The 12,315-nt window shown below is 40.6% G+C and overlaps 1 protein-coding gene across 2 annotated transcripts; it reads right to left on the bottom strand.

The window, feature by feature from the left end:
• Positions 1 to 1,499: 1,499 nt before the first annotated feature.
• On the bottom strand, positions 1,500 to 8,592 carry fgfbp3 (fibroblast growth factor binding protein 3). Of its 2 annotated transcripts, XM_071479927.1 has the most exons (4): positions 8,444 to 8,585; positions 7,541 to 7,583; positions 2,856 to 3,135; positions 1,500 to 2,716 (listed from the first exon to the last, which is right to left on the bottom strand). In XM_071479927.1, the coding sequence occupies exons 1-4, from the start codon at positions 8,444 to 8,446 to the stop codon at positions 2,272 to 2,274; spliced, it is 771 nt and encodes a 256-aa protein (XP_071336028.1). In that variant the 5' UTR covers positions 8,447 to 8,585; the 3' UTR covers positions 1,500 to 2,271. The 2 variants fall into 2 exon arrangements, with proteins under 2 accessions (XP_071336028.1, XP_071336029.1); XM_071479928.1 differs by lacking the exon at positions 7,541 to 7,583 and having other exon boundaries at positions 8,444 to 8,592.
• Between the last annotated feature and the right edge of the window lie 3,723 nt (positions 8,593 to 12,315).

Below are 12,315 nucleotides of genomic sequence, written 5' to 3'. Positions count from 1 at the left end.
ATCTCTCCAGTAGAGCTTCACTTGGAGGATCTGTGCCAAGCAGCACTGAAGCTGTTCTGGAGGTTTGTCCATGTCAACAACTGAATAAGACACTTCAGGTTTTTTGTCATTTGTGTATAATCCTTTTGAACAGGGTGATCTTTTAAAGATCTTTTAATTTGGCACCTAGACTAGTTGCAACGTTTTTGCAAGTGGGCCCCTGGTTTGTTTGACCTCATGAATGTGCACTAGGATGCACACTAGAGCACATGGGCAACACAATACGTATTCCCTCCAACCAGGGTTTTAATGCTATTCCACTGGTCTACAGGCTGTAATGCACCGAGACTGGCAGTAAAATGTCAGGCTGCTAGTTGTTATGGGGTCAGATGTGGACCACCAACATCTCTGAGATTTTCAAGTGGGCCATGAGTTGGAAAATGTTGGGGTGTTATTTAAAATCACAAAAGTAATCAGTAGATTAACAGGAACTTGTGACACTGGGCATACTTGAGGCCTGGTTATCTGAAGATGCTACTGGACTCAAGAAGTCAAATTTACAACTGAACTTTGATGCAAAATAAAACAAACAAGTTAAAACACTGGACCATTAACTTCCCCAAAGGAAGCCAGAAAACAACACGGTCAAAATGTTCCAAGAACAAACTTAAAAGTTTGCATTACAGCATCAGTGTGACACAGCAATGATTAGCATGTTAGCTTGTTCTCATTATGAACACATGAATGAGTGAAGGAGCAGATTAATGAATGGATGAAAGGACAGGATGGAATGTAGCATCACTCAGCATGCACGTGTGTGAGTTTGTACTTGTTCACACACACACACACACACACATACCATTCCACCTCTTGGGTTGTTGGCATGGTAACCACTGAGAGGTGTCCAGGCTCTCCACATTCCCAGATCTTCCCTCCTTCTCTGTCCCTGGGAGCTGCTGCATCCCAAAGTTAGTTTTTCTATTTTTAAAGCAGTAAAGTTCCCTCACTGACCCACACCGTCAGGGATTTTACCAGAATATAAAGTACCCTGCTGCCACGTGCATGTGCAGTGTGTGCTCCAGTCTGTAGTCCACATTCACACTTTGAACTGCGTGAATGTGGTTCTCCCATGTTTTCATATATATGCTACAGCAGTCCTGTTGTTGCAGTGCACACATACGGGACTTACTTGCCACTGCAAAGGGGGGGGGGTGGTTTCCCTCAGGGTTATAGCACAGTGGTACAGGTACATGTGACTAAACGCCCCATCACTCTGTTTTGTGTGGAGCAAACCTGTCTGGGGCTTCTGTGTGTCTCTGAAGATTCTCAATCATCCAGGTTTTAGTTTTTAAGTCGTTAGTCAACCTCACCAGTCTGCACCAGTTACAGCAGGGGATCCTGATGCCTCGTCGTATAGCACAGAAACATGAGGTGTCTTTTCATTTCACGAAGCACAACAGAGCAGGTTACAGCGGCAAAATGCAGCCACAGATCAGTGGAAAACAAAGAAGTGCAGCTGCTGTCATCACAAGGGAAGGTTTTTATTGCAGAACTCCACAAACAGTGTTAACGTGTCTTCAGAAAATATAAAAAATATCACTGAGGTCTAAACTGCCACATATCAAACAGGAACCAGATTGGTTTTTTTTTCTTTTTTTTTTATACAAAAGTTACACAAAGTTTATAGAAAATATTAGTTAAACATCACAAAAATAAGGATAAACAACAAACCTACTGATCTAGTAATCCCTACCATCATCATCATCATCATCATCATCATCATCATCATTTGATGATGATCTGTGATTGATTGTTTTCCATCTAAACATTTTTTATTTATTTATTAGTCAGACAGTTACATTACACAACTCAACTGTTCAGTTTCATGTGATTCAACATTTCTACAGAACAAAACTACAACACAACTCACTCACATGTACTGGATTCATTTACATCAGCAGACTGATGGGTTTGACTTAAGGCTTTTATACACTTCAGATTGCCAAATTTTAATTATTGCTCCAATATAAAGTTTTAAATTAGAAGCCAGGAGGCCTCGCTTGTTAAAAGTCCATCATTTATGAAAGTGTTCATCTAAACTCGACTCCAAATCTTCCGCGATATTTGAAAAAAAACAGCTCACAGTTGAAAATAATCAAAAATATTTTTATAAACGAGGTGCCTAGTGTTTCCAGTAGTGATTGAAAAAAACATCTTTATTACGATTGTTTTCAGATTGTGAACTCATGACGTCATGCATCAGAAACGTCACCTCCCCGTCATCATTTCCCATCAACCCTCAAAGAACTTGACAAAGAATGAGCAGACGGAGTGCCACCCCTCGCTGCAGTAACTCTGCACCGGCTCCATGTCGTTCATCACCCCTTCCTCCTCAAACCCAGTCCTCTCCTCCCTCCTCTTCTTCTCCTCTTCCTCCTCCTCCTCCTTCTTCTTTCTCTTCTCTGCCTTCCCTCCGTCTGAACTCTTACCAGCTTGCACTCCTTTCTTCTTCCCTCCCTCCTTTCCTCCCTTCCTCTCTTCCTCTCCGCTGCGTTGGGCGAGCTTCATGTGTGCCTCGGTGGGGGCCTTCTTGCAGGTTTTGGCTTTCAGGACTTTCTCTCCCTCGCAGGCGTTCTGCCTCTTCTTCAGCTTGCCCACCAGCTGCTTCCAGTACTGGCTTGACTTCACCCCGTAAGCCTGGCACAGGTCTGGCTTACCGGCGTAACGACACCAATACCTGGAGGAACAGCGGAAACCAGAACAGGACAAATGAAGAGGTTGGATGAAGACAAGTGAAATGAATAATAAATTAATTATTGCCCTATCAGGTGTAATGCTGACGCTGCAGAAACTGGAGTCAGTCGTGTTTCCCTCACCTCTGCTGGTCTCCCAGCGTTTCAGTGCTGCAGTTCACCAGCAGGCTCACCAGGCCCTCGCCAGACGTCTGCCAGACGCAGCGATGTCCCTCCTTGGTGGTCAGCTCTCCAGAGCCAGGCACTGAGCGATTTCTAGATCTCTTGGCTGGTGGGGGAGATGACGGAGGCTGGCGGGGTTTGTCAGGTTTCCCCTGACCAGGCTGCCGCTTGGCCTCAGTGAGGGTGGGGAGGCAGAGGAGGAGAAGGAAGAGGAAGCTGAATGGAAGGATGCTCATGTTGGCTGTGGAGGAACATTTGGACACAGAAAATGATAAATGATTCTTTTTAAGTGTGTGGGTTTAATTTGAGATCTTCTTTGAAAGTCAGAATCTTATATTCACATGTACTCATTTTGGCTGACACTTTTATCCAAAGCGACTTTACAGTGAGTTTACATCACATTTCAGCCTCTTTTAGTTCGCAGTTAGAGACCAGCTGAAGAAAGGGGAACATCTCTCAGCTACAGAGCCAGATATTTTTCACAGAAGTTGGTGGAAACAAAAACAGCAGAATTCTGGATTGATAGTGATGATGTGGACATAACTCCAATGTAATGATCATGCTGGAAGTGTAATTAAGGAGCTACTTGCTAACACATGTGCTAATGTTTTCACCTGCAATGGTTCATCCAATCACAATGACGCAGCATTTACATGTTTTGCTGTGAATATATGCAAAAACTAAAACTAATCACAGGAATATTATTATATTATTATTTTTTATTATTAAAACTAGCCGTCACAATTAAAGAAGCAAACCACTTATATAAAGTTGGGAAGCTTTTAACAGGGTCCTCGGTCTGAGTCTGGCCCCTATACTTCCACATCTGGGCAGATTCTGATTGTTATCCTGACAGCTGGAAGATTTCCTGTGTGTGCGCCAGAACTGACATGAATCATGCTTTCGCCAATATAGCTATGTTATATTATTTTGCTATTTGGGTAGTGTGGAAACCTGCTCACAATGTCAGTGTAACAATGCTGATGTTTAACAAGTATACATTTTGCTATGTATACTATCTTAGTTTAGCATATTAGCATGCTAATCAGCCCTAACAAGCAGTTTTAGTATTGGCCAAGCATCTGAAACGCTGAATCCTACATTTCCCATAATCCCACTCAGGAGAGTCTTTTGTTCGACCCCCCCCCCCCCCCCCCCCCCTTGCCTGGTGAATGCCAATGTCTTTTAGACCCATGCCTGATGACATCATGTGGATTGTTTCTTGAGACTTTACAAAGCTCCCCCCAGAGCCACAGGAGACATTATACAACTGTTTCCACAGGCTGAGTTCTACCTCGTCTCCACTGTGAATTTCAAAACATTCATGTGAGTATGACAGCTGTATATAAATGACCAGTGTATTGTATCACTCCGGATCAGATGATGAATAAGAGCCACAATGAAATTTTAATGATCCCTGCAAGGCAACTGGGTCAGTGCACCAAAAAAACACAAGAAAATTAGCATCATCAGACCATGTAATTTAAAATAATTTTATTTGTTGACTGAATTGGTTTTCTAATTGGAAAAACAACCTGGACTGGTGAATTTTTGATGCATCAGTCTCCCAGAGGGCAAAAGAGGCAAAGAGACGCAACACATGTGTGTGAAACCTAAAAAAAAAATGGACAATGGTCACAGAGAGGGGGCGTGAATCACTGTCAGCAGCTTATTGAAAATCAGCCAAGCGTCAGAAACACTCCCCCAAGAAGAGTCCAGACCGGAGGTGTAGCCATCAGACAGGCATGGATGGAAGGAGGAGAGTTAGTCATTTCTTTTTCCACATTTATTTTACATTTAGAGAAACTTAGAAAAAATGTGAAATAAAACATGGAACAATTTGCATTAAATGATACAATAGAAGAACAAAGACAGAAATACAGCCAAAGATAACTCATTAATTTATGTGAATTAAAGGTCCCATATTTTACACTTTTCCTGGGTTTTATTTGATGTATTGATATATACAAGAAAATATATAGTGGTTTTGAGTACAAAATCCATCTAAATGTAGTTTTACATCTCCTCTCTCAGGCTTCTCTGTAGTAACAATAGGTTGGTGAGCCACTCAGAAAAGAGGCTCAGAGTCTCTCTTCTGAGAGAGACCCAGGCTGTGTGCATCTCTCTGTGGACTGAGGTTTTAATACTTTCACAGTATTAATATAGAACCTAGACTCATAGTCAACTCAAAAAACTCATGGACATCTCAATTTATACAATATGGGACCTTTAATGAACAAATGCTCAGGTCACTACTCAGACTTGAAACTGCCTTATTTAGAGGATTTAACATCATGTAAAGATAAAACACCTGCTGTAACATCACCAGTTGTGGGTGTGCTTACAGGTAGAAGTTTGAACCAATAGGTAGCAGAAGCAGCATTGTGTTGTTTTTAGACTGGATTTAAGTAAAATCTTTAGTTCATATAAAAGATGTTTGACTGAAGGGTTTGATTTCTGGATAAACATAATTTATTTTTTCATTGTTTCTGTCATCTGGGCTCACAAAGTAAAGCTGGGTCATCAAATTCAGCAAATTCAAGCCAGATTTAGTTTAAATTATGTTGGTTTATAGAGATCTCACATTCTACAACATGGGATCTTTAATATGTTGTTGCTCAAATAAATATTTTGAACAGAAAAAAAACTTAAATTAGGTCAAATATCCAAAAAGAAAAATACAGTATTTTAATCTTGAATTGAGAAGTTATATATGCTGCTAATAAAACTAAAGTGTCTTGTCTGCCAACATTAACGGTGGCTATGTGACTGTGGCAACCAGATCTGTTCAATTTTTCTCTTTTTAGAGGAATTATTAAACACATATTTCTCATCTATTAGAATTTTAGAATGAAAATGAAGTCCGTAAATTAATCAAACGTATCATAATGTTCAGATTTTCCCTCCAGTTTCACCTCAGTCTGTTTCTCAGGTTGTCATGTGTTTCATTAATGCCATTTCCAGTCTGCATTTATGTAAGTCTATTATGTGAGCTTGGATTAATTAAAGTAAAGCATTCATATCCTGTGTACCGCTGTGCCCCTGGGCCACATTGAGAACAACAAAACAGGTTCTGTGTTGCCAAAATTAATCACATTAATAATGTTTATGTGTTTGTGTTTTAATGAAATGGAAAATTGAAGCAAGTACACCATGCTCCAGAGCATCGAGATGTTTTTGTGTTGTTGTTTCAGATGAAGCCAAAGTGCTCCCTGAACGATGAGCTTCGCGTCAGGCACTTTGGTACAATTATCTTTTTTTTTTTTTTAATCTCCTTTCACAATTAGAACCATAAAACCAAACGAACACACAAGTTTTCCTGCTCATCGTCCTCAACTCATTGAAAAAACAGACAATTGAATTTTAGGCTTTGTGGTTGGGTTCCCACTGTGCTCTGTTTGTCAGACAGTATTGTTTCTATCACACAGTGAGGTATTGTTAATTAGGCCAAAGCCGCAAGGAATACTCGATTCCAATTGGCTGAAGGGCGTGCAGCAGCACAGAGAAAATCCTCCACCTTTGACACTCATTTTCATCACAGATAAACATTAACTTCACAAATTGTGAACACGGGATGAGCTCACAAACCTGACGGGAAAAGTGCTGCTTTGATCTCAGTGTAGTTTCCTCACACATTGACTTAAATCAACAGCTTTTGCAGCAAGTGAACAAAATATCACATGAACTGAAACCATCAGAAATAATACAAACTAATATTCACATTTCTCATGTTTTGTGCTCTGTGCTCTTGTGCCTGAAATCAGTTTGAAAAAGGTCGTGTACCACAGCATCTCATCATCATCTCATCATCGCTCCTGTCACCTGACCTGCAAGTCCTTCAGAACTGAGGATTCTCAGCAGCCATGGTATTTTAAAGAGCACCAATTAGGCTCCACTAGAGCAGCTTGGCATGAGTAAAAAAAAAACATCCTGATTTATCTCGAACTGCCTGTTATGCAGCTCTGCCTGAAACAGGCAATATTAGCTTAGGCTTCCTTAAGAGGCTTCCTTAAAAAGTCCACTTTCTTCTTTCTTGAGCACACCTAGCACCTGTGAGCTCAACCTCTTCCTCTTACCAGGTGGAGGTTCTGAAAGCAAGTAGGCTTGAGCAATATCCAAAATGTAATATCTCAATACAGTCCAGCCCAATTTTGGGATATACGATATTTTGATATTATGAAACTATTTAATATGGTGGGAAATATCATGATATCTGATATTATCAATTATCGACTAAAACTAAAACTAAGTAATAGAACATGATTTAATGGAAATGGTAACTTGTAAAATCCTTCCACAAATGTTGAAGCCTGAATCCGATCCAGTGAGAGGACAGGACGAACATCCACAGCAACAAAGATTACAGCACGGTGTCTCTGTTCGGTTACGGCCGTTACCCACTTATTGTCTGACATAACAGTGGATTTACTCTTTCAATCGCAGTCCGCATATAAACATAGTTCTGGGAACTGAGCTAAAATGCCAACTGTAATGGGAAACGTCTGCTGTAAGGAAATATAAAAGCTAACGTTACAATTAAAATGTTGTTCTGCTTTCACTAAACAACTGTTTAGTAAACCTGAACCACCAGCTATTTGTATGCTGACGATACATACGATGACCATATAAAGAAATCTGTAACTTACTGATGTCAGATCGTGGTGGAAGTAGAGAAACAGCGTTGGAGACCTGGTGTTCAGAACAGACACAATGACTTTACTTTTACATAAATTTTTTCTCATTATATGAAACTCTGGCAACGTTTTAAATGGACATCCCAACAGTGTATCATTACATATGTCATAGAAAATAAAGTGTAACAGGTCCCCTTTGAGTAAATTATTGTTTTTGATTAGTGATTAGTGGTCATGCTATAAAGAGGCAGCTTTGTGCTTTATCCCTCCAGCCTGAACACACCAAGCAGTTAACACCTCCGCAGTGATTTTGCATGTAGAGATATATTTTTAGTATTTTTACTTGTTTTTCAATGTTTGTGAAATGCAAATAACTTTGTGTCTAACTAAGCTGAAAGCTAGAGTAACAAAGTGAAGATCCCCTGTGAAGATTTTAAGGAGGTTCAAGGTGATTGTCAGGACGCACAGCATCAGTGCAAGACTCTGAGCATGAAAACAGTTCAGTTTGGCTCATTGAAATAACAAAAACACAGCTGGTCCACAACTGATTTCTGCAGCTGTTAACTGTGAGTTAACCTTTTAATTTGGAAAAAAAAAAAGTTTGTATAAGAAGAAAAACTTAAACAGAAATGGCAGATTAAACACGATTCTTTTGGCACCTTCCCACTGCAGCATTTTAACAGGAGTTTGCCTGAGATGATAAAACAAAGACACGCAGCACCAAAACAAACATAATCCCCCCCGGCCGAGCACAACCCCCCTCTCACAAGCACACCCCTCATCAATAAGTCACGACAAAAAAAGTCTTTGTTTCCTCTGATGCTCTAATATTTGGTCTGAGTGTTTAGGAAGAAGCAGAGATGAAGAGTTTTGTTGTTCAGCTGTTGAGTGTGAGCAGAGGCCCGGTGTTCTTACCATGTGACGCTCCGCAGCTCTGAGGCGCTGTGAAAATGTGGGGGCCACAAACACTTGGATAAAAGAGGAGATGGGGATAAAGGAGGAGAAGGAGGAGGAGGAGGAGGAGGAGGAGGAAAGAGGGAGTTCGTGGAATAAGGAGGACTATACGCAGAACTGCCCACCCAAAACCAAGCACACCTCCCACATCCCCCCTCCTGACAAAACCCTATGAACGTCTGCGTGTGTTTGCGTGTGTGTGTGAACAGGACAATGGACACTTGCCAAGGTTTCTTGCACTGTGCGACACTAACGACACCTCGAGGGTTTGGATGCCTCAGTGTCACTCACTCATCAAAACACGTCTTTGTTTGTCACTGGAAACTGTACAAACACTTCAGCTGCAGCATCTTGATTTGATTCTGTCTTGTTGAATTAGATAAATACAAATAAATGAAATAAAGACAGTTTTCAGTAATATGGTTAAATTTATTTTCTTTTTTATTAAACAAATGATCAGATAAAAGGAGTTAAGAGACAAAACAGATGTGATCGATAATGAGCTGTGTGGTTATTGAAAAATAATACATGACACTAGGTTAGTGTGTTGTTTTTCATAACTGCAGGACTGGTTGGAGTGGTTTAACCACCTATGGCCACCTTTAAATAGTAATTGAAGTAGTAGTTGTAGTAGTAATTTAAGTAGTACTTTAATTAGAAACTTTATTTTGGTGTGACAACCGCAGAATAAACTAGAATAACACTCAGTAGAGCTTATACCTCTGCCAGGACCAAACATTTTCTTCCACCAGATCTGTATTATGATCTGGATTTGCACCAAATCGTATGAAGTCATAGATCTCCACACTATAAATATGTCAGATCTTTTAAATCAAGATCCAAACATTATTTCCTGCAAAATATGACGAAATATCGAAAAAGCCTTACAAAACAGCCTTAAAAAATTCCTGGATCTTGCGCTTTCACCAGATTTGCACCAAAATGGTGCCAAATCGGTACCAGCCCATGACCCACCCCTCCACCAGGTTTGGTGGAAATTGGTTCAGTACTTTTCATGTAATCCTGCTGACAATGAAACAGACAGTCATGGGTGAAAACATAATCAATCATAAGCTAAAGCCTGTGGTAACGTGGCTGAAGCCACTGTAACCAAGTCTTCTGCAAATTTAGTGAAAGAATTGACAGATTTTATTACAGAACTGTAACAGGGTTAAAATGACTACATTTCAGTGTAAAGTAGCTCCAAACTACATGTGAAAATGGTTTGATGGTCATGGTAAAAACACTAAAGAAAAACGCTGCAGGGAAACTACACTGACTGTTCCTCTTAAATCTGAATGTGACGTCAACTCCTGCAGAGTGGCTACCCTTTACAGAACAAATCTATGGCCGATTTTAGAACGAGAGCTGCACAAGCTCAGTATAAACAAATAACTGGGGAACGACTTATTTGCATGCAACCCGAAAGAATCATCTATAATGCATGACCCGTCGCATGAAAGAACATTAAAAATCAAAGTCACTTTTTTCTCCTTTTCTATCAGCCTGAGTCTCTTTCTCTCTCCCTCTGTCACTGTAGTCAGTAACTCAGCCTTCAGTCAGATGAATGAGGAGAATCTTCTCTGTCCTCCAAGACAAAGACTCGTGCGGGAATCTGGGTCACAGCTTAACCCCCTGCTGACACCCTGTCATCGCTTCCCAGCTCCTTCTTATTCAGCTTAGGGTACTGGTGGAGCTGCAGGGACAGCTCTTTCCCTGCGGGCGCTGCCAGAAATCTGCTTGGCGAGGAGAGGATGCTCTGAAAAAAACGAGTCAGCAACGGCGAACATGTCGTTCCGCTCTGTCTGGGCCAATCAGGAACAAGCATGTCACCTTATTTTCAGCCATAAGTACACCTCTCTGACAAGTTGAACAGTAACAGTGAATAATTTGTGAAAATGAGGGAGTCCTCATTTTTGGTTTGTTTGCTTTAACACCAGAGAAACTTTTTTGCCTCTTCAGCAAGTTTTTATTTCATACCGACATGTTTTTATACACCGTAGTAGAAGAATAGAACCAATCGGCAACCTCTGGGGCCACTAGAGGCTGGCTTCAAAGGTGTGACAATCCCTATAGACTCATGTTAAAATGTCCAACTTTACAGCAGAAATAACTATGTTTACAGCCTGTTACAAAAAAACGATTTCCTCCTCCATGACACTGTACAGGGTGAATTTTTACATAACTCATCTGTTTAAGGCTTAAGGTTATGCATAATTGAGGCTGTGGCCCTGACAGGTGGGAGGACGAATGCTTGCCACAAACCGGCGCGCACCAAAGTCAGGTAATATTTTCAAGTTCACTCAAGGTTGTTCAATTGATTGACAGTCTTTTCTGTGGCTGAAAACCAAGATAAACTAGACATTTAAAGAGTTCTTTGAAAAAACCTTAACCCCCTTTATTGTAACCACAGCAACGAAGGTCCTCCGAAGTACCTATTTCAATCCAAACAATGATCTTTTCAAACCTGACAAAGCAGTTTTTGTGTCTAGATCTAGTCAGAGTTTTATCACAACATCGTCACATAATAAAGGGTTAGGTTTTTATATTTCAACACATTTGTAATTGTGTATCTGTGCAGTATCTCCCTCTGCCATTCCAGGAAACACTGAAGTAGCTCAACTGTCTGATACTGGTCGTATCAGATGGTTGAGGGCAAACAACCAATAAGTAATTTAGGTTGGAGGACTCAGTGAAGTGTTGTTAGTGAACAGCTGAACACTTCCACATCCAGCAGAAACACAGCAGGAGTGGTGCTTTGTCCATGTGATGAATTTAAGCCCAATATTCCCTATTTTAGCTCTGACTTGATCTCAAAAAACTACTGAGAAAAAATATCTGGCTCTTTAGTTGCTAGATGTTTCACTTTCTCCCAGTTGTGCAAACCTGTACTCACCCAGACTCACAAAGCTCAGTAATGGAACCAACAATTATCCACAATTATCTCAAAATCAATTTTGGATCTGATCTGATCCCTAATTGAGATCCACATCCTGATCCAACCACAGTCGGATGCTTCCACACCAGGCGTAGGCAGTGTGGACAAATGCCAGCGGTGCCAGGTACTTTACAGGTGCACAACAGCCTCCGATCATCAAATTCAAAAGCACAGTTAGAGGTGGGAGTAATGTTTTGAGGAAGAAACCACTTGGCCAAGTGTGTGGGTGTGTGTTGTGATTCTGTGGTAATCTGCTGAATGATTTGTGCATTTGTCACTGATTTGTGGTGCATATTAGGAGGTGTGTGTCTGCAAGTGTGAGTGGCTGTGTGTCCTATTGTGTCGCCACTTCTCAGTGGAGACATAAGTAGCTAGGACTCTGCTGCCTCCTACTGGTGGTTTATAGAAACAAACAATCATGACAAACTTAATTAGAAGGGGAAAAAAACACTGGTAATAAGAGGTTATAAGGTCCAATGGTTTATCCAAACTTCCACACATTCGCTCCATACAGTAAATGTCATGCAGGAATTTTTTTCTTTTTTTTTTTTGGTTTGTGAAAATTCAACTTCTAAATTTGACAAACGTTGACTGTTTGGGAAGAGCATGCAGCCATAACACAGGCAGGAACATTCCTAATGAGCTGATAATATTCCAATATTCCTACAGTAAAAACATTGAGTGTGAAGTTTTTATACAGGCTGCAAGGTTTGTTTGATTTCAACATCGATTGATGTAAATTTCTATCCCTTCTGTTTTCTAACCTTAGACTAAAACATCTCCCACAAGACTAACAGCTTTCTATATGTGTGTGTGTGTGTGTGTGTGTGTGTGTGTGTGTGTGTGTGTGTGTGTGTGTGTGTGTGTGTTTGTGTGTGTGCATCTGAGATGAGCT

Source organism: Trachinotus anak, unplaced genomic scaffold (genome assembly GCF_046630095.1).
Source record: "Trachinotus anak isolate AG129_WGS33_773 ecotype Australia unplaced genomic scaffold, CSIRO_AGI_Tana_v1 ptg000007l, whole genome shotgun sequence".
NCBI lineage: Eukaryota > Metazoa > Chordata > Actinopteri > Carangiformes > Carangidae > Trachinotus > Trachinotus anak.
Note: the sequence above shows the minus strand (reverse complement) of the source record. Positions and strands in the feature narration are given on the sequence as shown.

What these genes read in the sequence shown, in the direction of transcription:
- fgfbp3 (XM_071479927.1), bottom strand. An exon ending in TCCACCACGATCTGACATCA is followed by an intron (nt 3,136 to 7,540) that starts GTAAGTTACAGA and finishes GTTCCTCCACAG; the next exon opens with CCAACATGAGCATCCTTCCA. An exon ending in ACGCTGGGAGACCAGCAGAG is followed by an intron (nt 2,717 to 2,855) that starts GTGAGGGAAACA and finishes CTGTTCCTCCAG; the next exon opens with GTATTGGTGTCGTTACGCCG.